This window comes from Balaenoptera acutorostrata, chromosome 5, assembly GCF_949987535.1.
Source record: "Balaenoptera acutorostrata chromosome 5, mBalAcu1.1, whole genome shotgun sequence".
Taxonomy (NCBI): domain Eukaryota; kingdom Metazoa; phylum Chordata; class Mammalia; order Artiodactyla; family Balaenopteridae; genus Balaenoptera; species Balaenoptera acutorostrata.
This window is the reverse complement of record NC_080068.1, coordinates 79,586,519-79,613,706: the sequence shown is the minus strand read 5'-3', so window position 1 is coordinate 79,613,706 and position 27,188 is coordinate 79,586,519. Positions and strand designations below refer to the sequence as shown.

At 39.0% G+C, this 27,188-nt stretch overlaps 3 protein-coding genes across 7 annotated transcripts in view; all 3 read right to left on the bottom strand.

Moving 5' to 3' along the window:
* TLR10 (toll like receptor 10) overlaps positions 1-17,787 on the bottom strand; it is a 52,723-nt gene extending 34,936 nt beyond the window's left edge. The window contains exon 1 of the mRNA XM_057547101.1: positions 17,755-17,787. The gene's annotated coding sequence lies outside the window, so the exon portion shown is untranslated. The remainder of the gene's footprint in view (positions 1-17,754) is intronic.
* Positions 1-27,188, bottom strand: part of TLR1 (toll like receptor 1) — a 46,263-nt gene extending 19,075 nt beyond the window's left edge. The window contains exon 1 of one of the 3 annotated variants that reach the window (XM_057547112.1): positions 27,075-27,188. The gene's annotated coding sequence lies outside the window, so the exon portion shown is untranslated. Of the gene's footprint in view, positions 1-26,951; positions 27,026-27,074 lie in introns of those variants that run through there. The other 2 variants (XM_057547115.1, XM_007178824.2) reach the window with 2 other exon arrangements.
* Positions 1,341-27,176, bottom strand: TLR6 (toll like receptor 6). 3 transcript variants are annotated; one of them, XR_009008404.1, is made up of 3 exons: positions 27,075-27,176; positions 1,749-4,408; positions 1,341-1,639 (listed from the first exon to the last, which is right to left on the bottom strand). XR_009008404.1 is itself a non-coding variant. In XM_057547102.1 (3 exons), exon 3 carries the CDS (start codon positions 4,337-4,339, stop codon positions 1,946-1,948), a length of 2,394 nt encoding a protein of 797 aa, XP_057403085.1. In that variant the 5' UTR covers positions 4,340-4,408; positions 16,082-16,117; positions 27,075-27,126; the 3' UTR covers positions 1,343-1,945. The 3 variants fall into 3 exon arrangements, 2 of the variants coding, with proteins under 2 accessions (XP_057403085.1, XP_007178888.2); XM_057547102.1 differs by adding an exon at positions 16,082-16,117 and having other exon boundaries at positions 1,343-4,408; positions 27,075-27,126; XM_007178826.2 differs by lacking the exon at positions 27,075-27,176 and adding an exon at positions 17,755-17,827 and having other exon boundaries at positions 1,343-4,408.

Sequence of the window (27,188 nt, the reverse complement as noted above, 5' to 3'; positions counted from 1 at the left end):
AAGGATCTATTCAGGATCTATCCTGAATCCTGAATCCCATAGATTTTAGTGACAAGTCTCATTTTAGTAATTGCACCTCTATTTCAGGCATTGAAATGTCCAGGCCAGTCCAGTTTAACATCAGTCTCACACCTAATTCAAAATTCTGCTTGGCCCTGGCTCAGGCCTTTCTTGCAGTGAAGCGGGGAAGGAGTGTGGTCAATATCATCACTCTTCCTCCATCTTCTCTGCCTTCTCTATATTCTGGATGTTCCCAGGCCACTGCAAGTGAAGAGAGTATTAGAGAAAAAGGAGCAAGTCTCCCTTCAATTAACTACTGGATAAGGCAGGCAGGCCATCATGCCTCTGCCTCTGATTGTGGCGGAGTCCAAATGTTGGCTCTTTCACAGGATGCATCTGTGGGTCATTCAGAGGCCTTGGGGGGATCCCACATTGCACAGCTCTTTGATGCAAGTGTCACATTCTCTGGCTGACCTCTTGCAGCACCCCTCTGACTCCCCAAGTCATACGCCTCTTCTCCCTAACCCCTTGCCTCTCAGCAGTATTGTCCCTTTGCACAACAGGCTGCCCTATTAGCTAAAGTCGTATCATGACAACTCAAGCCCAGCTACCCTTCCCATGGTCATTATGGCCCACAGGAAATCCACAACACTTCTGCCATGCCAAATAATAGAAGGGTAGGTTGCAATCACTGCTTCCTTTCTTTCCTCATCCTGCCATTTTGGGCTGCCCAAGCCACCCTCTTACCTCCTGAATTCTCCAGGTGAGAAGCACTCATCCATTCATTCAACAAATATTTATCAAGCACCTATATTTGCAAAGCATTGTTTGCCAATAGGTGACACTCATCCAGCTCTTCCAAGAGCTCTCACTCCATACTCTGTCTGCCGCACTGGACCTGTGCATTCCTGTTACTCTGCAAGCTTTCAGGCTGGGAGTAGGATGTGAGGTTACTCTTCTCCTAAGCTTAGAGCCCATCTTGGTTGCCTTTGGAAGAAATCCAAAGCAATTTCCCCATAAGTCTAGAACCTCTACTTAATGACTCTCTAATCACCCTTTTGAAGCCAGTCTTCTGAAAATAAGTAATATGAGTTGATCGTTACTGATAGTTACTGACCTCTTTCTGCTATTTTTTAGTAATTCCAGCATGGCTGTGTCTAATATCTGTTTAAAATGTGGTGATATTTACTGCCTTTTGTCAGCTTTGAGGCATTCGCCAAAATTCTAACACAACCAGATAACTCCTATTCAATCGGTTACAAATAAATTTGGCTCTCAGTTTCCTTGGCAAGCCAGTAAATCATGTCTCTGGCCTCAACAGCCTATGACTAAGACTCTATTTCCCTTTATATACATAGACTACCAATGCCATGAGTCGCTACTGATTAATTGCATATTTGTGTAGCAAAGTCAAACATTTTATAAACTATTACTCAGATATGAAGAAAAAAAATAGTATCTTTATTTTCCACATCTGGTCTAATTTTTCCCCCAGCCCCAAAGTAGAGCAGGATAACAGAGCCGACCAGAGGCCGATGAGGATCCGCAGGACACTCCAAGCACCACTGCATACAGTTCTGAGGTTGACTCTTTCCTTGCTGCCATGAAGTCTCATAAACTCATGCTCACACAAAATCCTCTGGGGAAAGGAGAAGAGAGGGGAAAGGTCCTTGAACGACTGAGCCTTTACTCAAAAGAGCTTGTTTCAATTTGAAACAGAATGGTTCAACCAGAAGAGACTGAGCTACCTGTCATCAGCAAGTTTGAGCACCACCACAGCCCCCAGTCTGGTTCCCAGTTCAGCTGAAACACAGTTGTCATTAAGTGTTTCCTGAATGCATGGAGATAATGAAGGCAGCATCCACAATAAATTGAAAGCACAGTGTCCATCAGAATCCAAGTTAATGATAGTTTCTTAAGTTGGACTTCTGATCTTTTTATTTTTTCAAGCTTTCACATCATCATTTTCAGTGACTAGTGTTAATTTAATATTAAAAGCAGCTCTAATATTAGCCCAAAAAAGTCCATGTTTGCTCTTCTCCTTGGGCCATTCCAAATAAGTTCTCTGTGCCATGAGAGCCCTCAGCTTGTGATACTTGCCAGGAATGCTGTTCTGTGGAATGGGATCCAGCAAGATCAGGATTAAGTTATTCGATCCTTCATGGAAGAGATTGTGGTGGGCAAAGTAGAGTTCATAATGGCACCACTCACTCTGGACAAAGTTGGGAGACAAAACAAAGATGGACTTGTAACTTTTCTCAATGCAGTTTATGATATTTTCCACGATGCTCTTGCCAGGAACAAAGTTTCTCTCATGGAGGCAAATTCTTATATCTTCTTTTTCTAGACAAGGTACAAGTTCATTCTTCACCCAGGCAGAATCATGTTCACTGTATGAAATAAAAGCATGGAACTGGAGAGCTCTTTGGAGTTCTTCTAAGGGTACATTCCTAGCCCTGTGCCGGGTCTGGGTCCACTGACACACCATCCTGAGATACCAGGGCAGATCCAAGTAGATACAGAGGACAGTCACAGTAACAGCCAATACCAGCCCAGGGACCCCAATGGTGACAATCAGCAGAGCTGTGTTGCAGGATAATTGAGATACATGGAAGTCCTTTAGTGGGGTTCCCTTATAGCTTTCTGGATAATCACACTTATAAGAATCAGGCCAACCCTCTACCACTTCACTTGATACTTGGCCTACACTTTGGATAAAGTCTCTTAACTCACATGTACATTGGAATGGATTGTTCCCTGCTTTTAGGGACCTAATCTCCTGACAGCTCTGGAAGAAATCAGCTGATGGGTTGGAGATTGAATTATAGTCAATGATCAGTATGGAAAGGCTGCTAAAGGTACCACATCCAGGAAGGTGGGCTAAAGAATTGGAAGCAACATTGAGTTCTTGCAAAGTTTCTAGACTGGTGACATCTTTAGGGATGCTCCTTATTCTGTTATTGTGGAGATCAAGAACCTTGACCCTGGGAGGTAAACATCTGAAAACAGAGTCAGTAAGTATATTTGAAGATAAATTTAACACCACTATACTCCCAACCCAAGTGCAATTTCCATCATGTCTATCATATTCCAAAGAATTCCAGCTAACATCCAGTATTTCCAAAGACAGCATATCCTTAGTCATGAGACCTACTTTGAAAAGGTCTTTTAATTCATTCTTTTGTAGAATAAGTGTCTCCAATCTAGTTAAAGTGTGGCAATTTTGAAAAACACTATCTGTGAAAATATTCTGGGTGAAGTTCAAAAACGTAAATGTGCTTGGTTTCTGAGGACAAAGCATGTGTACAAAAGGTGTGTCTGATATGGTTAACATCGTAATAGTCATCTCAGAAAACACTGTGTATAATGCTGTCTGTGAAAAAATAAAAACTCTGTTTATAACATGTTCTATATTCAGTGCTTTCAATGTTGTTTCATGATAAGTAAAAACTTCTTCATTGATGCTTTCAACTATTGTTAAATTGTAAATATTGAGATATTCTACAGGTTTGGGCCAAAGGAATTGAAAAACTCCAACCAAACATTTCCAAGTTGTTTCCATATGGTTTAGGGTAAAATTCAGTAAGGTTGGCCCTCTAGTGAGTTCTGATAAAAATTTAATTAAAACTTGACAGTTGTCATCATTCAATTTAATATTAGTCAGTTGTAACCACCCTAAACTATTCACTGATATGTTAACTTGGACAGAGAAGAAGCTATTTGGGTGAAAAACAAGGTGAAGTTCCTTTGTATTCAGAATTTGAAGACTTTCTTTCTCATTTTCTTTCACAAAATAACCTTCCAAATCCAGAAGGATGCAACTTAGGTGCAAGTGAGCAATTGGTAGTAGATCTAATTGCTGTAACTTTGTAGCACTTAATCCTAAGAAATTCAGTTGAGTCAAGCTGCCAAATTCCTTACAGATGGGCAGGGTATCAAAGTCATTGAATGAGAGGTCTAAATGCTTGAGACTTGTAGTGATCGGATGACAGGATATCTTCTGCAACCGATTGTGAGATAAATCCAAATATTCCAAATCCTGGTTGAACTTGAAAATACTAATATCAAGGCACTGGATTCTATTATGGGAAAGTCTCAAAACTTTCAGCCCTGAGAGAAAGCCGATGTCAGAGAGGTGAAGCTCAGATACGTAGTTTTGAGACATATCTAAGACTTCAGTTTTTGGTGACAGGTCTTTGGGAACACGAATAAGGCCTATTTTTGACATGTCCACCACAAATTCACTTTCATCAGAGAACTGGATTATGGTTCCAAATACTAATGTCAGGATGTAAACAAAATGAAGGTTTCTGACAGCAGATTCTTTGTCTTTGGTCATGATGTTGAAGTGGCTATCCCCTAGAGGGTTGTTGCTATTCTTCAGAACATCTTGATATGAATCCAAATTCTAGAAATATAATATAAGTTAAGATGTATAAAGATTGGATGATTGCTCTCAAACCTCAGCTTACTAAACACAAAATCTCAGTGAGTTCTTCATTCATTATCAGAATCATTTCTGTCCCCATAATTTAATGTGTTATTTTTTCCAGTTATACAAGTTGCTTGTGCCAGGAAAGGCAATACAGACCTTGTTATCAAAGAATTGTGGTTGTGTGTTCTAACCTGTCTGGTGGCTCTCTGAGGGATCCACTCAGGAGCGTGACTTTGTTTCATCCCATCCAACTCAGAACTTTCCCAGGGCTGCAGCAGCCTCCTGGACAGTGTTTCGAAAACCTTTAAAGGCACGAACACTAGCCACAGCCACCTGGAGCAAGGGATAAGAGATGGGGCAGCCAGCAGACACACCAAAAAGCCAGAGAAGAAGGAAGCTGGGAAAGGAGATACATGGGAGAAAAAAGGCTCTGGAAAGCTCCATGTATCCCAGGTAATCTAGAAGCCATACACATGCCCAGGGCTGGATGCATGCTTAGAGAAGACCTGAGAAAATCCTAAACATTCACCTCTGGTTGGCTTTTAGGCTCTGTGCAAGCAGAAAGTAAAAGCTAAGGCAGAGTTGTAAACAGCCTGGATAAGCACTGAAGAAATTCTTCAACACAGAGCCAATCTGCAAAAATCAGGTGTTTTTTGTTTTGTCTTGTTTTGTTTTTTTTCTCCAGATGTTTAAGAAAATCTCTGTCAAATCACTAGCTGACCACTAAGCCAATGGAACAGAGAATTCAATGGCCACACACAAGAAGGAATACAGTCTTTACAAAAATAGTTTAGAAACATCACTAAACAAATAAACAACCACATCCCACAGCAAGCAGCAACAACAAACGCTGGGAAAGAGAAGAATCTGAGTTACCACATCCTAATATTTCCAGAGTTACCACGTTATCATATTCAAAATGTCCGACTGAAGCAAAAGAACTATGAGGCATGCAGAGAAATAAAAAAGTATTGTTCATTCATAGGAAAAACAATTAAAAGAACAAAATTAGAGAATTGATGCTACCCAACTTCAAGTCTTACATAAAGCTACAGCAATCAAGACAGTGTGGTATTGGTGAAAGAATGGACAGATAGATCAACTGTCCAGCATAGTGAGCTCAAAAATAAACCCATCCAAATACAGTCAACTGATCCTTTACAAAGGAGCAAAGACAATTCAGTGAAGAAAAGATAGTCTTTTTAACAAATAGTGCTGGAAGAACTAGACATTCCACATGCAAAAAAAAAAAAAAAAAAAAAAAAGGAGGTCTAGCTCAAATTGGACCATAGACCTAAATGTAAAATACAAAACTATAAAACTTCTAGAGGTTAGTATAGGAGAAAATCTAGGTGACCTTGAATTTGGCAATGACTTTTAGACACAACATCAAAAGTACAATCCATGAAAGAAAAAAATGTTAAGTTGGACTTCATTAAAATTAAAATTTTCTGCTTTGCAATTAAGAAAATGAAAAGACAAGCCACAGACTGGGAGAAAATATTTGCAAAGCACATATCTGTTAAAGAACTTGTATCCAAAATAAATGAAGAACTCAAGCTCAACAGGAAAATAAACAACACAATTTAAAAATGGGCAAAAGATCTGAACAGATATTTCGCCAAAGAAGATATACAAATGGCAAATAACGACATGAGAAGATACTCAATACCATGTGTCATTAGGGAATTGCAAATTAAAACAACGAGGAACTGCTACATACCTGTTAGAGTGGCCAATCAATCCTGAAACAACATCAAATGTTGGTGAGGATATGGAGCAACTGGGACTTTCATTCATTATTGAAATTCAAAATGGTACAGATATTTTGGAAGACAGTCTGACAGTTTCTTACATAGCTAAACAGTCTTACCATATAAGCCAGCAATCACACTCCTAGATATTTACCCAAATGAACTGAAAATCTATGTCTACACAAAAACCTGCATGTGGATGTTGATAGAAGCTTTATTCATAACAGCCCCAAACTGAAAGCAACAAGATGTCTTTCAATAGGTAAAAAGATAAACAAGCTGTGGTACATCCATCCAATGGATTGTTACTCAGCAATAAAAAGAAATGAGCTGTCAAGCCATGGAGGAACCAAAATGCAGATTGCTAAGTGAGGAAGCCAATCAGAAAAGGCTACCAACTGTATGATTCCAACTCTCTGACATTCTGGAAAAGGCAAAACTAAAGAGACATTAAAGATCAGTGGTTGACAGAGGCTGGGGGAGTAGGGGATGAATAGGCAGAGTATAGAGGACTTTTAGGGCACTGAAACTATTCCATGTGATATGTAATGGTGGATATATGACCTTATGCATTTGTCAAACTTATAGAACTATGCAACACAAAGACTGAATCCTAATGTAAAGTATAGACTTTAGTTAATAATATAGCAATATTGGTTCATCAATTATAACACATATACCACACTAATGCAAAATGTTATAATAAGGAAAATTGTGTGCAGTGGAAAGGGAGTATATGGGAACTCTCTGGCCCATTTACTCAAATTTTCTGTAAACCGAAAACTGCTCTAAAAAATAAAGTCTATTTAAAAAAAAAAAAAAAAAAAAGGAGAAGAAAAGTCAATAGAAATGGTCCCCGAGGAAGCACAGGCATTGACTTGCTAGACAAAGACTTTAAATCAACTGTCTTAAAAGCTAACTACATGACTATGGTCTCTTTTCATTGGACTCAGCATACTTTATTGCTCTTTCAAAGGGCAATCCTCTTATTCCCTCAAAATGTTTACCAGTCAGTCAGTTTGATCATCTAAAATTGTACAAAAGGGTATGCAAGGAGCTACTGCCAAAAACTACAAGATATTCTCAAGAAGTCTACACCAGTATTCAATTTGGTACTACGCTCAGCCATCTGCTGCAACCAGTGACCCCTCATGGGTGAAGGGTTAACAAACTCATTTCTCTCCTTCTCCATGGACTAATCTGATCTAACTCTTTTCTGGAAACCTGATACAGGGAGAATGTCAGCTGTGTTATCAGGAAGAATCACTTATGATAAAAATGATCATTGAGGGGCTTCCCTGGTGGCGCAGTGGTTAAGAATCCGCCTGCAAATGCAGGGAACATGGGTTCGATCCCTTGTCTGGGAAGATCCCACATGCCGTGGAGCAACTAAGCCCGTGCGCCACAACTACTGAGCCTGTGCTCTAGGACCCGCGAGCCACAACTACCAAAGCCCACGCACCTAGAGCCCGTGCTCCACAATAAGAGAAGCCACCGCAATGAGAAGCCCATGCACCACAACAAAGAGTAGCCCAGCTCACCACAACTAGAGAAAGCCCGTGCACAGCAACAAAGACCCAACACAGCCAAAAACAAAAACAAATAAATAAATTTATTTTTAAAAAAATGACCATTGAACGGTAAATAGCATCCAGGCCGAAAGGACTGCGTATGAACTATAAATACCAAGAAGGAAACCTGAGCTCTATTTCCTCTCCTGTATCTTCCTGAGTAAACTGGGACCAAGTGTGGCCTATTAGGGCTTGTGGGTCTGAATGTTGAGATGAGCCTGAGAGGTCCTCCTGGCGGGCATTGCAGAGCCACGCCAGCAGTAGGCTAGACCTTCAGATCCTCAACTCAATTTGGCCAAAACAACATGAGATGAAAAGGATGGGGAGGAAGGTGGTTGACAAGTCCCTGAGGCCTGGTTGGAAGGCCCATCTCCCTGTAGCTTGATGGCTAAATCTCTATGGCATATGACAGGGGATAAATCCTCTTGTGAGGGTAGATGAGGATAGGAATGAGGCCAAGTTTGTGTTACAAGGAAGAACTACTTATACTCTTTACCTCCATGAATTGGACCTCAACAAAACCATCTGTAGCTGGGCTGTAAGAGAGGATACTACCGTTCATGGAGCCATATGAGAAGATATGATTAATACAGGCCAAGCCAGGCATTGATGACTAGCTGAGAGGTGGAAGCAGATTCACCAGCCCATAGACATCATGCTTGTGACTGAGACAAAGGGGTGAAAATAAAATTGTGCAAATGGTCAAGCAAGAAGCCAGTCCCAGAAATTCAGACACACATTCGTGAGTCTATGCCGCTCCAGCTCTGATCTGCACAGAAAAATATCTATGAGCCCCAGCAGGGAACAAAAGCTGGCCAGGACACACCAGGCTCCACAGCCACCTAATTCCCTCAGCAGCATCCTGAGAGCAGCAGTGGCAGCTGTGATGGCCACAGGGCAGCCTCCTGCACCTACATTGGAGTGTCCACACCACATCTGCCTGGAACCACCTATAGGCAGAGGTTAGAAGTGCTTCACAGACTGGCAAGGGTCCGTTGAGATAACACATATACTCTGCTCTTTCCAGTCACAGGATTTTTTTTTTAGTTGCGGGATCTCATTTTTGGACACAATTCCCATAAACATGGAAATATGTTTTTCCCATTCACATTAGACCAGAAGCAACAAATTCAGAGAGGCAGGATTCGGCACTTGATAATCTGAAGTCATCAAGTTCCTACAGTTGACACACTGATAAAACTGGAGAAGATGGAGAAATATTAAAAAGTGCACTGAAGAAATCGGAAGGCACGTCAGGATAAAGCTGCTGCATGTAAGACAAAAGTCTTCCCAGAGCCCAGAAAGTCTCACTGTACTACAATGGATTACAAGACATTGCCTCTCATGACAATGATGCTGAGTGAATGAGAAAAGATTACCTGACTGAGGGGAGGAGGCAGGTGTATGCACCCACGGACTCAATATCTGCTTACGAAGACAAAGGGCTAGAACTTCAAGGCTTGCTCAACCCTACTTAGGATCTGATCTCCACAAAAAACCATCTAGGAGGCCCCAGGGGACAAGAGCAGGCAACAGGGTCCTGTGTAGCAGGAATAATTGAGAACAGATTTTGACTACTTGTTGTTGTTCAGTTTTATTAACAAAAGGATCCACTGTTCATCACTTGAGGGCATACTGGAAATAGCAAAATAGTTAAGAGATGAATAGTTTCAATTAGTCATACTTTGGAAGAGTAAAAACTCTTCTGGGTTGGGGAAATTTCATTACAAAATGGCATATAGTAGTTAAAAGTCCCTCCCGGCTCCTCCAATACAGCATTTCCCAACTGCCCATCAAAACACCCAGAAAACACAGAAACTCTCAAAAACCCACCTTGCCACCAAAACCAAAGAAGGATGGAAAATTAATGGCCGGATCCAAAAGCATTTACACTCATGAAGAAATATCTGGAGCTGTATTAAGGAAAACCTGGCATACTCAAGCTTTGTTTCAGGAAAACAGATTCCCTTCTGAAAGGTAGGAAAGACTTTTGTCCCTCTACCTGTTTGTCTCTGATTCAAACACCAAGGATAAGTAACAACCAGGCAATTAAGTAGCATTTCTTTTACCCCAATGCTACTGATGTTAATGGGTCAGAATACTGAGTTTTCCCTCTGAAGACCACCACCCCCCAGCTCTCCAAGATTTCTACACCTAGTCAGTGATGGACATTATCAGGTAAGAACTGAGCAAGAAGCACTATCACCACTCCTATTCAACACAGTACTGAAAGTCCTAGCCAGAGCAATTAGGCAAGAAAAAGAAATAAAGGTGTCCAAATTGGAAAAGAAGAAGTAAAATTATCTCTGTTTGCAAATGATATGATTTTATATGTAGAGAATCCTAAAGATTCCACCAAAAAACTGTTAGAATAAACAAATTCAGTAAGTTTCAGGATACAAAACCAACATACAAAATTAGCTGTGTTTCTATGTGCTAACAACAAACTATATGAAAAAGAAATAAAGAAAACAATCCCATTTACAAATGCAAGAAAAATAATAAAATACTTAAGAATAAATTTAACCAAGGAGGTGAAAGACCTGTACACTGAAAACTATAAGGAATTGATGAAAGAAATTGAAGAAGACACAAATAAATGGAAAGATATGCCATGTTCATGGATTAGAAGACTTAATATTGTTAAAATGTCCACACCACCCAATGCCATCTATAGATTCAATGCAATCCCTAACAAATTCCAAAGGCATTTTCCACAGAAATGAAAAAAAATCCTAAAATTCATATGGAGCCACAAAAGACCCTGACTAGCCAAAATAAGCCTGAGACAGAGCAAAGCTGGAGGCATCACACTTCCTGGTTTCAAACCATATTACAAAGCTATTGTAATCAAAACAGTATAAATTTAGCATAAAAACAGACACACAGACCAATGGAACAAAATCAAGAGCTGAGAACTAAGCTCACACATATATGGTCAACTAATATTTGGCAAGAGAGTCAAGAAGACTCAATGCAGAAAGGGCTGTCTCTCCAATAAACGGTGTTTGGAAAAGTGGATAAGCACATGCAAAAGAACGCAATTGAACCCCTGTCTTACCCCACTCACAAAAATTTACTCCAAATGGATTAAAGACTTAACTGTAAGATCTGAAACCATAAAACTCCTAGAAAAACAAGTAGGAGAAAAGCTCCCTGACTTTGGTCTTGGAAATGATTTTTTTTGGATCTGACACCAAAAACATAAGCAACAAATGCAAAAATAAACAAATGGAGCTACATCAAACTAAAAATCTTCTGCACAGCAACAGAAACAATCAACAAAATGAAAAATCAACCAACAGAATAGGAGAAAATATAAACCATTTTATCTGGTAAGGGGTTAATATCCAAAATATGTAAGGAACTCATACAACTCAATAGTGAAAACAAAACAAAAACTTAAATAATTTTATTTTAAAATGGGCAGAAGACCTAAATAGACAGTTTTTCCGAAGAAGATATACAGATGGCCAACAGGTACATGAAGAAATGCACAACAGGGCTTCCCTGGTGGCACAGTGGTTGAGAGTCTGCCTGCCAGTGCAGGGGACACGGGTTTGAGCCCTGGTCTGGGAAGATCCCACATGCCGCGGAGCAATTAGGCCCGTGAGCCACAACTACTGAGCCTATGCGACTGGAGCCTGTGCTCCGCAACAAGAGAGGCCGCGATGGTGAGAGGCCCGTGCACCGCGATGAAGAGTGGCCCCCGCTCGCCGCAACTAGAGAAAGCCCTTGCACAGAAACGGAGACCCGACACAGCCAAAAATAAATAAATAAATAAAATGCAGGAATCTTTAAAAAAAAAAAAAAAAGAAATGCACAACATCACTAATCATCAGGGAAATGTAAGTCAAAATCACAATGAGATATCACCTCACACCTGTTAGAATGGCTCTTCTCAAAAAGACAAGAGATAACAAATGTTGGCAAGGATGTGGAGAAAAGGGAACCCTTGTGCACTGTTGGTGGGAATGTAAATTGGTGCAGCCACTATGGAAAACAGTATGGAGGTCCCTCAAAAAATCAAAAATAGAACTACCATGTGATCTAGCAAGCCCACTTATGGGTATGTATCTGAAGGAAATGAAATAACTATCTCAAAGATAGTGCACCCCCATGTTCATTCCAGCATTATTCCCAATAGCCAAGACATGGAAACAACCTAAGTGTCTATCAGCAGGTGAACAGGTAAAGAAAATGTGGTGCAGACATACAGTGGAATATTATCCACCCATAAAAAGAAGGAAATACTGCCATTTGTGACAACATGAATGGAACTTGAGGGCATTATGCTAAGTGAAAGTAAGTCAGACAGAGAAAGACAAATACTGTATAATCTCACTTATATGTGGGATCTAAAAAAGCCAAACTCAGAACAGAGAGTAGAAAGGTAGTGGCCAGGAAACAGAGGAAATGGGGAGATGTTAGTCAAAGGCTACAAGCTTCCAGATGTAAGGCGAATGGGTTCTAGGGCTCCAATATGCAACCTGAGGACTACAGTTAACAATAATGTATAATATACTTGAAAATTGCTAAGAGAGTAGATCATACATATTATTACCACACACACACACAAAGGTGTGTGTGATGGATGTGAATAACTAACCTTATTGTGGTAATCATTCTGCAATATATATGTATCAAATTGTCACACTGTAGACCTTAGACTTACACAGTGTTGTATGCCAATTATATCTCAATAATGCTGGAAAATAAAAAGAACTGGGCAAGAGGTAAGGAGGGATTTGAGGGGGTACATTTCATTCTGAGTGGTGTAAGACATACAACAATACTTGTAAATGGGGCAGAGATAAGAACTTTAGCAAGTGTATTCATCAGAAATTGCAGTTTGTATGTATAATACTCCATTAGGTCAAAGTATCAGAGAATTGGGCAATGAGAATAAGAGAAGCTACTGTTTAATACTGGTTAAAACAAATAGCTCACAATGAAAATACAACAGATAAGACCACCTATGCAATGAATAACATTGCATCAAAATTTACAAAGTAACAATGCTGAAAACATAAGGAGACATTGATAATGAAAGTAATATATTTCTCTGGGTCACAGATCAAGTAGCAAAAAATAAACATATATGGAGGGTTTGAATAAAATAATTAATAAAGGATTTAATAGAGACTTATAAACTTTGACCCTACAAAAAGAGAATATTTTATATCTAAGTGCCAGGGTTCATGGAACATTTGCTAAAATTGTTTCTTAGGTCAAATAAATTTTAAAACAAATACCCCAAAGCAGAAATTCGTGAAGTCGTATTTCTGACTACAAAATAAACTTTTAAGATCACTTTTAAAAATGTTCTAAATAGGTTCTGGATCAAGAAAATCACATTTTCAATTATAAACATTAAAAATGATGAGAGGGCTTCCCTGGTGGCGCAGTGGTTGAGAATCTGCCTGCCAATGCAGGGGACACGGGTTCGAGCCCTGGTCTGGGAAGATCCCACATGCCGCGGAGCGGCTGGGCCCGTGAGCCACAACTACTGAGCCTGCGCATCTGGAGCCTGTGCTCTGCAACAGGAGAGGCCGCGATAGTGAGAGGCCCGCGCACCGCGATGAAGAGTGGCCCCTGCTCGCCGCTGCTACAGAAAGCCCTTGCACAGAAACGAAGACCCAACACAGCCATAAATAAAAAAAATAAAATAAATAATAATAATAAAAAAAGTTACTCAGGTGGGCCCAATGTAATCAAAGTATCCTTAAAAGTGGAAAAGGGAGGCAGAAGAGGTCAGAGTGATGTGATATGAGAAGGGCGTGACCTTTCTTGAGGAAGAGGGCCATGAGCCAAGGTACACAAGCAGCCTCTAGAAGCTCAGAAAGGCAAGTAAGTGGATTCTCCCGTAGAGGCTCCAGAAGCAATGCAGCCTTGCCAACACCTTAAACCCAACAAGACCTATGTTGGACTACTAGCCTATGGAACTGTAAGATGATAAAGTGTGTTTTTTAAGCCACTAAGTTTGTGGTAATTTGTTACAGCAGCAATATAGAATTAATACAGACTAGTTTGGTCTACCCTTCCAACAAGCAGGCTGTGAAAACAGATCAACAAGCAGTTTTAACATGGAGCCTCAAGCACAATTTGGGTTGCACAAACAAGAAGCATGACACTTTTACAAAGCAAACACTGTGATAGAAAGGAACCAAACTCAAGATACAACAGACATTAACACCCAAGGAGACAGAGATAAAAGAGTAGAATAGGCATTTTAATAGATAGATATCCTCAGAGAGGTAAGATGCTAAAAAAGAATAGAGTAGGAATCATGAAAATTAAAAACTTAATAACTGAAATGGAAAACTCATTGGATGAGTTGGACTGCGGAGTGGCACTGCTAATGTGAGAATGAGTGAGATAGAAGACCAAGAAGAGGAATTTTCCCAAAATACAGTCCAAGAGGCCAAAGAGATTAAATATATGAAAGAAATGCTAAAAGATGTGGAAGACAGATCCACTGTATGAATTACTAAAGGATAGACTCTATCCTCTGAAAAAGAAACTGACTCAAAAAAAAAAAAATTGGGAATCAAGAAGGAATACTTTGCAAAGAAAGTAGAAAATTTATTGCTAAGTCCCAATAAGGATTGATGACAAAAATTTTAATAACAATCTGGAATTTAAATTGCCAATGATAACAAGGGAGTTAGTGGATAGTGGAGGGAGAGGGACAGAGCAGACTGAAAGCATGTAAAGATCCTTGCTTGACTGAGAAGAAGCTATAGATACCAATTAACTCAAGATTCTGTTAGAAAAATATAAGTTTAAGTATGTGTATTATAAAATTAAGAGTATGTATATGTATATTATTAAAATATAAGTAAAAGAGATAAATTCCAACTATTTGGTAGTAGGGAGAAGATCAGATTGAAGAAACCCTAATCAATCTTGCTCTGTGCTGAAGGGATAATACATAGTGATTAATTCAGATGTTTCTGGGATTTTAAGCATGACTTATTATTAGCAAATCTATGACAATAACACAGCAATGGATAAAAGGAAAAAAAAACACAGAAGAGCATCTCCATAGATGTTAAAAATTCACTTGATAAAATTCAGCATTCATCTTTGACTAAAAACATGTTAATTAAAGTATACATTTAAAAGATACTTTTAAAACTTGATAAAGAATATATCAAGTATCTGACTTAAACCAATATCCCACCCCCAAAGCATTTCCATGAAAGTCAATATCAAGGATGCCCACTATTATTTAACACTGTTTTAGAAGTTCTAGCCATTGTAAGTAAGGGGTGAAAATGAGAGACAGAAATATTGGAATGGAGGAAATAAAATTATCATTATTTTTAGATTATGTTATTGTCAATGTGGAAAATCCAAGAGAAGTAATTAAAAAACTGTTAGAACCAGTAAAAGAGTACAATAAAGGGGCCAGTACAAAAATATTTTTTTAAAAAGAAATCTGTCCAAAAATAGCAGGTTGTTCAAATAAATTATGGTATCTCCATATAATTAAATATTACTGTGTGGCCTTTAAAAATAATGAAAATCTAATTCCATGGAGTATTGCTCACTATATATATGTGACAAAAAGTAGCTTATTTATAAAATGTGCAGCAGTTAATATGTACACATGCATATGGAAAAATTAATAAGATACATACCAAGATATTAACAGTGATGATCTCTACCTGGTAAAATTTTAAGGGGAGGGGTTATTTTCCTTTTAGTTGTTACCTATATTTTTCAAATTTTGGACATTTAAAATTAAGTAGATCACGTGATTTGCTCAGAAAATTTATCCCCCCAAAATCAAGTCAATAATATGAATAACATCCAGTCACACAAAAATCATATTAAATCAAAATAGTGTATAACATCTAAATGAAACTTGTGGTATTGGACTGAATCTCAACTTAGACAGACCTGCTGTAAATGTTACTTGAGTAACAAGGGGAGAAAGGATTTTAAGAGGAACCAGGTATTAGATTCTATGTTAATTTTTGATAATGTTATTCAGCTATGTTAGGAAAATGTACTTTTTTTAGAAATACAGAATGAAGCATTTAGAGATGAATCATTAGCACGCCTATAATTTAAGATATTTAAGTATAAAAAGATAAAGTGAATCAAATGGGAATTTTTTTCTTAAATATTTTTTAAAAGGCATGATTATTTTCACCTACCAAATTGGGAAAATTCAAAAATATAGTACCCAGTGTTGGCAGGTGGGACTAAAATAAGAACTCTCACTTACTGCTGGCAGGAATGAAAAATTAGTACAACCTTTGTAAAAGGCAATTTTGTCCCATGTATAAATTCCTTAAAAATATGCTTACCCTTATTTTAGCAATTCCACTTCTCAGAATTTTCTTCTAAAGGAATACACATAAAAATATTACTATGAGGTTGCTCATGAAGATGAAAAATTGAAAAAAATCATAATGACTAGTAGAGAAAATTGTTTAATCAGTTATGGTACACCCATACCGTGGAATAGCATGCAGCCTCAAATACTGCACTTTGGAAAAAAAATTTCTATGATATAATGTTAAGTGAACAAAAGAATACAAAATCGTGTGTGCAGTAGGACTCTAGTTCTGTTAAATATGATTAAAAACTGACATGTACACAAAGCCTAGGGGAAAAAAAGAATGGAAAGAAATATACAAAATGCTAACAGTGGTTATCTCTAGATCTCTAACTCATAGATGAATTTATATTTCCAAAATTTCTAATTTTGAACATCTTTTATAAGTTGAAAGGCTTGTCTGGAAATATAGCTAATATAAAAGTATTCTATATTTAAAGAAATATAATACACTTGCATTTGTGTGGAGAGAGAGAGAGGGAGAACTTCTTCCACGTGATAGATGATTGACATCCGTGAATGAGAACCCACTCAGAGGTCTCTGGATGGTGTCTGTGTTCAGGGGACTGAAACTCAGCCACTACGTGGGAAAGTTGATCAGCTTCCTGTATATCACCCTGCCTCCAAAACACAAATATTCCTCCCCGATCATTTATATCCTCAAGCGTTTCCTAGTGTTTACATTTAAGCCAGGAGCTTCTCTATTTAAGAAAAAAAAAAATATGGAGGGGGGAAAAAGGGAGACGAGAGCATGGAAGATTACAGAGGTCACAACTTTTTTTTTTAAAGGAAGTGGAAGAGATAAAAGGTAAAAGGTGTTTTGTTTTGTTTTGTTTCTTTAATGCATCAAATGAAAGGTGTGGGTGGGGGAGACAGATGGAAGAAGCTCTATATCAAGAAAGAAAATGATGGATAGGATCTATGAAAATAAGAACTACGGAACAGGAAAGACCGGAAAAACGTGCAATTCCATAATCAAATCAACAAATATGCAAGAGAAATACTGTTTTATTTGTCAAAGTTTAGGTGAGAAGGTTGAATAAGGCAAGTTCTGAGCCAGTCCCCGCCACTTCCTCCATTTAATAAATGTTTATTCAGAGTGTACTATGTGCCAGAACTGCCCCAGACGTCCAGTGCTGGGGATATAAATACGAATAGCACAGGCATAAGCCCTGCTTTCAAAAGCTTATAAATTAGTGACAGACACAAATAAACAATTATAGAACCATGTGACAGGAAGGATCAAACACTCATGTCTGTGGTAAAAATACATAACATGTGATAGGTGCCATATCAGCGGCACAAACTACTGTAAACCCTACTGAAAACAAGGAACTAGGGAAAGGTGAAAAAAAATGTAGTAGACAAAAACAGAAGAAAGAAAGAACATCAGTTAGTTTTTTCCTTAACTATGACAAGTGCTAGTTATTTTTATATCTTTCAAGATAGCCATATCTTTATCTTTCTTGTATAATAAAAAGAACGCTTGCAACATTTAAAAAAAACAAACAAACCTTAAAATCATTTTGCAAAAACTTAAAAGAAACTTTACCTATTTCCTATACAATCGTCAGCATTTTCTTGCTTATGTGAAGTAATTATTCTATAATTTGAAAAAGCCACAAAAGGCTTCTTACTTACCAAGATTTCTTTCTCAGAAGAAGAGAAAGTAACTTCTAAACGCACGGAAAAATAAGTGCTTGACAAAATGCGAGTCCTTAGTTCAAGTAAAGCAATACCATAGAAACGGTTTGCGCCATCTGTCGGACGTTACTGGAATTACCCCTGCACACGAATTTCCCCTTCAAAGGCCCTGAGCAAAGCATGTGGTCAGTAGCTTTTTCTGGGCTACAGATTAAAACAGTAATCAAATTTCTTAATTCATATGATCACGCAGCTTATGACAATTTCAGTGTGAAGAAAAATGTTTTTCTAAGGTGATATTTATGTGTAAAAGTTTTCAGCCTGAATGTTAAATTGTCACCACCATGGAAAGTTATTGAACTTTGCCTGTTTTATCACCATTTTTAATATTTCCAATAAAATTGCAACTACCATGATCAATCAGTTTTGAAGCATTATTTTATCTGGACGGGATACTTTAAAATAAAATGAACTTAGGTTCAAGAACTGGTTTTTAAAAAATCAACTTTTAAGGAAAGTTTAGTAGTTACCACACCTGGGGGAAATTACATCCTGTTTCTCCATGTTCTGACCAACATTTGGTATTGTTAGATGTTTTCATTTTTAATTCTAAAATAATAAATACCACTGAGATCCTGCAAGACTAATTAAAAATCAATTTTCTAAAGGCCATTTAGAATAATTTTAGAACAATATCAAGACAGGTTGATGATACAAAAAGAGGATGTCTGATTAACCAGATACTTCAGGCAGCCAGGATACCCTGTTCCCAAGACTTTCCCTTAACTGAGGTTCTGTAAAGAACGGAACATATGAGTTAAATAATCATTCTATAATTAATCCCACTGTTTGGCATTATTTCATCGTTAAAAAAACAAGTTAAGACTGTACAGTCTGACCCACGACAAAGTTGGACATCAGGGTTAGAATCACTTCTGCTTTCAGCTGGAAGGAAAGGCCAACTTCTTACTGTTCATTCTTACTCATCAAACATAACGGGAAGCCTTCACAGGCCTGGAGAGGGTCAACAAGGAGTGGCTGGATCTCTGCTGAATGAGCAGAGGAGATGGCTGGAGTGGACTGGGTGCCTGTGACCCTGGGAAGCCAGCTTTGTGAAACAGGCAGAGGAGAAAGGAACCAGCTATGGGTTTGAGGGAATTTCAAACAACACTGAGCCAAAGTCTTTAAGAAATAAGCACACATACATCGCTGCAGATTTGGTCACATCACACAGTGACAAAATGTTTATGAGCATTTGGTCACAAACGCTCATTAGGGTATTGCATAATAATGCTGGTTTTTGGGAACAAAGAGGCTATTCTTGTTGAGGCTGTTAGAATTCTGAGAAATGTCTTTAAGGAGATGACAAAACCCACAAAAATCAGGTAATGTGCAAGATGGCATGGCAGTGGAACAAACAAACAGACAGTGCTGGGCAGAAGTCCTCCAAATGCCATGTCCTAGCTGTATGGCCTTGGGCAAGTGGCTTAACCTCAAAGACTCCATTTATTCATCCACAAAATGGGAGTGCTTGTGACTTTTTGGGGAAGATAATAAATAAAAAGTGTCTGGAATAGTGATTTCCATAGAAGACAAGTCATTATAGTAAGGAGTTTTAGAATTCTATGCAAGCCTCACATTTCTTCTGCTGAGGTGGAAAGACTATTAAATGAAGAAAAGCAAAGGGCAGAAGAGTATGGAGAGTGTTTCAGCATTTGCATAAAATCCGGTCCCTCAGACATCTGCACAGGTTATCTTCTTGCCAGGAGTAAGGCACACACAGAGGAGAGACACAGACACACACAGAGAAAGGAACAGGCCAGGTGAAAACAGAGACAGAGATCGGAATTCTGCAGCTGCAAGCCAAGGAATGCCTGGAATCACCAGTAGCTGGCAGCCCTGCCAGCACCTTGATTTTGGACTTCCGGCCTCCAAAAGTGTAAGAGAATAAATTTCTCTTGTTTTAAGCCACCTTATTTGTGGGAATTTGTTATGGCAGCCACAGGCATCTAACACAAGGGTCTACATACTTGTGCTGATATCTGCATAAAAGTCTTTTTTTCTGAGGGGATACTTAAGAAACTGTGAGCCGAAGAACCAAGGGAGGGAGATATTTTTACTCATCATTTTATGCTCTTTTGTCCTGTTTGATTTTTTTTTACTATGTACATGCATTACTTTTATTTTTAAAAAATAAAATAGCATTATAGTGGGATAAGTAAAATAGTCTAAAGCCAGCAAATATACTGTCTCCATACAAACAGAAGCAAGACATTACTTTAATGATTTTTGTTCTTTAAAAAAACTTCTCTTTCCCTGGAAAATCAATTAAAAAATATCAATTGCCTACCAACAGCTTTGAAACAAGTTATATAAAAATGATCAGCATCATAAAATATACAAACCCCTAGAAATGAAATTGATAACTTAGATATTAAATATTAATATTAAAACCAAAATCTTCTGCTGAATTAAAAAGAAAAAACAAAACACATTCCAGAAGATACTTGTAAGACATATAACCACAAAAGGATTAATATCTGAAATATATAAAGAATTCCTACAAATCACTAATAAAATGGCTAACAAACCCAATGGGGGGGAGTAGGAATTAGCAAAGGATATAATCAAATGGATAACAGGATAACATTAAGACAACCAGGAGACACCATTGTACACCCCTGGGATGGACAAAAATTAAAACATCTAATGATACCAAGTGTTGGTCACAATGTGAGGAAACAGGACCTCTTATACATGTCCAGAGATTCTGACTTAAATAGTCCAGGATGGGGCCAGACATCAGTATTATTTTGAAAGCTCTTCAGGTGATTCCACTCCAACCCAGTGAGGATCAGGGCGCCCTGAGACCTAAACACCATCCTGAACACTGCGCCCTCTAGTGGTCCCTAGTGGTCTCCAGTGGTCCCTCTTTTCCTCACACCTCAGGGCCTGGAGGTGATATAGGTTTCCCTGACTCTCACTGCTACTTCCAGATCACTGTTCTTCCCTCCAACCCTTGAAACCTACCCCTCCTGGTTGCAGTCATCCACAGGCCCATCACTCCCTCATTCATTGAGCATTTTTGCACCATTCACTGTCTGAGTCCAACACCACCGCTGTCATAATTCTAGCGATTTCAGGAGCTATGTAGACATTCTTTCATTCCCCTGGCTTCTTAGTTCTTTGATATTCTCTCTTCTAATGAGCTTGTCCTGAAACCTACCTCAGCCATGCATTCCCTTATTGTACCCTACATATTATTATTACCAATGGCTGTGCTCTCTCCATAACCTCTCTTGCCAGCATCCCGCTTTTCAACTAGCACCTCTAACTCTTTCTCTCGGATGCCAACAATTCCCCAGTCCCACTGCACTGGACTGAAAGATCATGGTCCACCCTTTTAATCATCTCTCTGAATTCACCCTCAGCTACCTTACTCCTCTCTCCTCAACCCAGGTTAAATCCAACTCGCCACTGGACTATATTGAGCCTGACCAGCTGAACATAGTTGGAGAAAATACACACCCGTGCTGACTGTCTCACTTGAAATTCATGACTGGGTCCCAACCTCAAGAGGGAGAAGCGATCCTACTATCCTTTTTGCTCCCCTTCCCTAGCCCATTCACTCTGTCTTACACATCCTCCTCTTATGCTTCCAAAACCTCCTTTCCTTCCTCACTTTCAGCTGCTGATGCTTCATTTTTCAGTAAGAAAATAAATGCAGCCAGAAGAGCATTTCCACATCTTCCCTCCAAAGTTCTACTAGCGCCTACTTGTCCCTGTTCTATCTGTGCTTTCCTCTGTTCTCCTGAATGAACTCTCTGTGTCGAGCCAATTCCTCCCCATTAAGCACTGAACCTCACTCCTGCTTATCTACTCAAGGAAATCCCTTTGGAGTTATCCTCTCTACGTTGCATCATCATTTTTTTGCTCTAATGTATGATTCCAAGTAGCATATAATGCTACAATTTCTCTCATAGTAAAAAACAAAACCCTCCTCTGAACCCACAACCTCTTCCTCTCTGCTCCTCTTCACACCAGAAATGCTTGAAAAAGTTGTTTTACTCACTATCTCCAATTATTCTCCTCCCATCTTCTCAAACCCCCCCCTCTCTATATATATTCTTTTTCATATTCTTTTCCATTATGGTTTATTACAGGATAATGAATACAGTTCCCTGTGCTATACAGTAGGACTTGTTGTTTACCTATTTTATATAAGTAGTTTGTATCTGCTAATCCCAAACTCCTAATTTATCCCTCCCCCACCCCCTTTCCCCTTTGGTAACATAAATTTGTTTTCTCTGTCTGTGAGTCTGTTTCTGTTTCATAAATAAGTTCATTTGTATCATATTTTAAATGACACATGTAAGTGATATCATATGGTATCTGTCTTTCTCTTTCTAACTTACTTCACTTAGTATGATAATCTCTAGGTCCATCCACCATCTACCTCAAACCCCAAACCTGTCCCTTTTGCATCCTTCCTCATCTCAGTAAATGATACTTCTGTTCTTGCAGGCTAAATTCCTTGGAGTAATTTGAGACTTCTTTCTTTTGCTCAAACTCCACATCCAATCCATGAGCAAATCCACAAGCAAAACCGCTCTCATGCCCTCCACCACTCCCACGTGGCCAAACCATCAACCCCCTCACGTGGATAACTGCAGTGGACTCCTAATTGGTCTATCTGGCTCTACCTTTCCCTCCACCCACCCCCCCAACCCCATCCCAACCCAATTAAAATCATGGCACACTCCTACTCAAAAGCTGTAAGGATTCCCTTGCTGCTCAAAGCATAAGCCAAATCCCTACCATGGTTTGCAAGGCACTGCCTGGTCTGCCCCATCTCTCAGTCTTCAGTGCCTCTGTGGCCTCATCTCCTTCCACTCTGCCCCATCCTCCCTCTGCTCCAGCCACACTGGCCATCTTACCATTCTGTGAGCGCACCAAGCATGCTCCCACACTGCTCCTGCCATTCCCCCTGCCTGAAACTGTCCCCAAATATCACCGTTGTTCACTCCCTCACTTCCTTAAAGTCTACACTGAAGTGCCGCTTTATCTGCAGGGCCTTCCCTGACCACAGTTGCTCCCGCCCATCATTCCCTAGACCCTATAGACTCCATATTCTGCTTTATTCCACCACCTGGCACATTATCTAGTTAGGGTCTATCTGCCTTGTGACAGAATATAAGTTCTTGGAGGGCAGGACTTTGCTCTGCTCCTTATTTCATCCCTAGTACCTAGATCAGTTTTAGGTACATAGCACACTCTAAAAAAATTTTTGTTTAATGAATGGTTGGGACCACAGTGTAGAACGATTTCATAATATCTAGTGACGGTAAACTGGCTATTCCATTTCTAGCCTGGGATACAAGAAAACATATACAAAGTTGACCATTGCAGCTCTATATGCAATATAGTAGATAGCACTATATTGGCATTCAGCACATGTAACAACATGTAATAGTGAAACATGAAACACACTAAATGTACATTGTGTGGGGAATGGATAAATTGTGGCACATTCATACAATGGAATCCCATGAAGACTTAAAAATGCATGTACCGCAGCTACATGTATGAATATGAATGTTTCTCAAAAATATAATGGTGAGTAAGCAAGTGTACAGGATGTTATTTATAACATTTTAAAACACTGAAAAACAATTTTATATAGTGTTGATGAATGAGGATATGTGCAGTCAAATGTAATAGAACTACGGGTGGGAAGGATGCACAACAACCTCAGGACACTCGTTACCGTTACCTCCGGAGAAGGTGGAGACTAGGAGGAACAGGGTTTCAAACATATCTGTACCTTTTTTCTTTTTAAAAGAAGGTTCTAAAATAAATGTGGCAAAAAATAAAATTTGTTAAATCTACGTATTGTCATACCATTCTCTACTTTTCTTCACACACATAAGTATTTGTCATATTGTTCCCAACCTGGGTTCTTGGACTCTTTAATCAATAGAAATTGCTAAGAGGCCAGACGAGGAATTCAGGCAAGGCTTTATGGGGACTCGTGCTGCAGCACGAGGGATTGAAAACAAGTACCAGGTGCCCTTGCTCGATCCCCAAGGTGGGTGAGCTGGTCCCTTAAATGGGGTGAGGGTAAGGGCAGATTGGTGCATTGGGCTGGAGGGTGGCTTAGGTCATTTGCCCACCCCCTTGGTGGTGCTGCATGCAGGGATCATGCTCAGGACCCTGCTTTTGCTCCTGGCACTTCAGAAGTGGCAGTTGGGTTTCGGCTTTTTTGTATCTTATTGTTCATATTTTGCCCCAACTGCACATGCATGCAGCTGTCTTTAGTCCCTCATAGTTTCTTTGTATTCTGTTGCTTGAGGAGACGTGTGTCCAGGTGCAAGCAGTGCAGTAAAGGGTCCCAGGTCCCAGGTCCCAGCCTGTCTCAATATTATTCTCTAGTTTTCTATATATTTTAACTACTCCTGAGTTTTTTAAATAAAAATTGCTTACATTGCCAAAAATTAAAATTTTGAAATAAACCGGGTGGGCTTGAAGCAGCAACATTTGAGTAAAAGGGCATAATTAGCAGGTGGCAACAAAACCTGTTGCTTGATTGATAGTCTCTTATTGTAAAGGTACAGTTTGGGTCAAAGGAGAAAAGAAAACTGGATAAACCTATCTAAGGAGACAAAAGACCTGTACTCCTAAAACTATAAAACTGATGAAACAAATCGAAGATGACACAAACAGATAGAAAGATATACCATGTTGTGTATACCATTGATTGGAAGAATCAATATTGTCAAAATGACTATACTATCCACGGCAATCTACAGATTCAGTGTTATCCCTATCAAATTACCAATGGCATTTTTCACAGATCTGGAACAAAAAAATCTTAAAATTTGTATGGAGACACAAAAGGCCCTGAATAGCCAAAGCAATTTTGAGAAAGAAAAACGGAGCTGGAGGAATCAGGCTCCCTGACTTCAGACTATACTACAAAGCTACAGTCATCAAAACAGTATGGTACTGGCACAAAAACAGAAATATACATCAATGGAACAGGATAGAAAGCCCATAAATAAACCCACTCACTTATGGCCAATTAATCTACAACAAAGGAGGTAAGACTATACAATGGAGGAAAGACAGTCTCTTCAATAAATGGTGCTGGGAAAACTGAACAGCTACATGTAAAATAAAAAAAAAAATTAGAACATTCTTTAACACCATACACAAAAATAAACTCAAAATGGATTAAAGACCTAAATGTAAGGCCAGATACTATAAAACTCTTAGAGGAAAACATAGGCAGAACACTCTTTGACATAAATCGCAGCTATATCTTTTTCAAGCCATCTCCTAGAGTAATGGAAATAAAAACAAAAATAAACAAATGGGAACTAGTTAAACTCAAAAGCTTTTGCACAGCAAAGGAAACCATAAACAAAACGAAAAGACAACCCACAGAATGGGAGAAAATATGTGCAAATGATACAACCAACAGGCGACTAGTCTCCAAAATTTACAAACAGCTCATGTGCCTCAATATCAAAAAAAACAAACAACCCAGTCAAAAAATTAGCAGAAGACCTAAATAGACATTTCTCCAAAGAAGACATACAGATGACCAAGAGGCACATGAAAAGATGCTCAACATCACTAATTATTAGAGAAATGCAAATCAAAACTACAATGAGATATCACCTCACACCAGTCAGAATGGTGTTAAAAATCTAAAGATAATAAATGCTTGAGAGGGTGTGGATAAAAGGGAACCCTTCTACACTGTTAGTGGGAATGTAAATTGGTGCAGCCACTATGGAAAACAGTATGGAGGTTCCTTAAAAAACTAAAAATAGAGTTACCATATGATCCCACAATCCCATTCCTTTGCATATATCCATAGAAAACTCTAATTCAAAAAAAATACATGCACCCCAATGTTCATAGCAACATTATTTGCAAGAGCCAAGACATGGAAACAACCCAAATGCCCATCAACAGATGAATGCATAAAGAAGATGTGGTACATATATACAATGGAATATTACTCAGCCATTAACAAGAATGAAATAATGCCATTTGCAGCAACATGGATGGACCTGGAGATTATCATACTAAGTGAAGTAAGAGAAAGACAAATATGATATCGCTTATATATGGAATCTTAAAAAAAAATGATACAAGTGAAGTTATTTACAAAACAGAAACAGACTCACAGACTTAAGAGAACGAACTTATGGTTACCAGGGGGAAGAGTGGTGGAAGATAGATTAGGAGTTTGGAATTGACATGTACACACTGCTATATTTAAAATAGATAACCATCAAGGACCTACTGTATAGCACAGGGAACTCTGCTCAATATTTTGTAATAACCTAAATGGGAAAACAATTTGAAAAAGAATAGATACATGTATATGCACAACTGAAACTAACACAACATTGTTAATCAACTGTACTCCAATATAAAATTTAACTTTAAATTTAAAAACAAGGGGAGGAATGCCTGATTGGGCTGTTGCCTTTCAGCAGGGCAAGGAGGGGCAGGTGTGGCAAAGGTATTTGCTATGCCCTAGGCAGGCACAGAAGTCACAGGCAATGGTGTTTGTGTCTGTGGTACACCAAAACACACCTGTCACACCTGGAATACAATTTGCTAACACTCACAATGGCAGAACTCAGAAAGAATCACTGTTTTTAAAATTAAATTTTCCCTAAACTTTATACAAAAAATTACAATACATATACATATTCACAAGAATAGGTTTATACTATATATACACTTTTGTAAGCTTCCCTTGCTCTCAACTTAATATTCGGCTATGGCCCGCCTTCCTTCCATATCAACAAATTGGACGTACAGTTATAATTAATGACTACAGCATATCTGATTGTTTGAAGTTACCATAGTTTACTTCACCAATCTTTTTACTGGGGGACAGATTATTTCCGCGTTATTTTCCCCGGCATAAACAACCACAATAAACATCCTTGGACATACATATTTGCACATTTGACTGTTTACTTAGTACAATTCGCAGATGTGGGATTCCTGGGCCAAAGCTAATACATTTGAATTTTGATCCACATTTCTAAACTGGCCTTCTAGAAAGTATTTTTATTCGGTTGATTGGTTTTAAATCAAATTACACTCCCACAAACAGGGTAAGACAAAGCTGTTTAAAGCACCACCAGGGGATCGCAAACTCTTACTGAACTTGAGCGGCCCCTTCTCGGTGAAACTGCGGGGTTTCCTGGGCGCTTTTAAAGGAAGGAAAGGGATCCGGAGAACCCTGAGTCCCGCCCTGGGTGGGGGTGGGCGCCCCTCCAGCTCACCCGGAGGTACAAAGCCGGAAAAGCCAAGTTCCTCAAGGTTGGTCGGAAGCGCGGCCGCGACCCCCGAAGCCTGGGGAAGGAGGTGCCCGGGGCTTCCGCGGCGCTCTGGGCGGG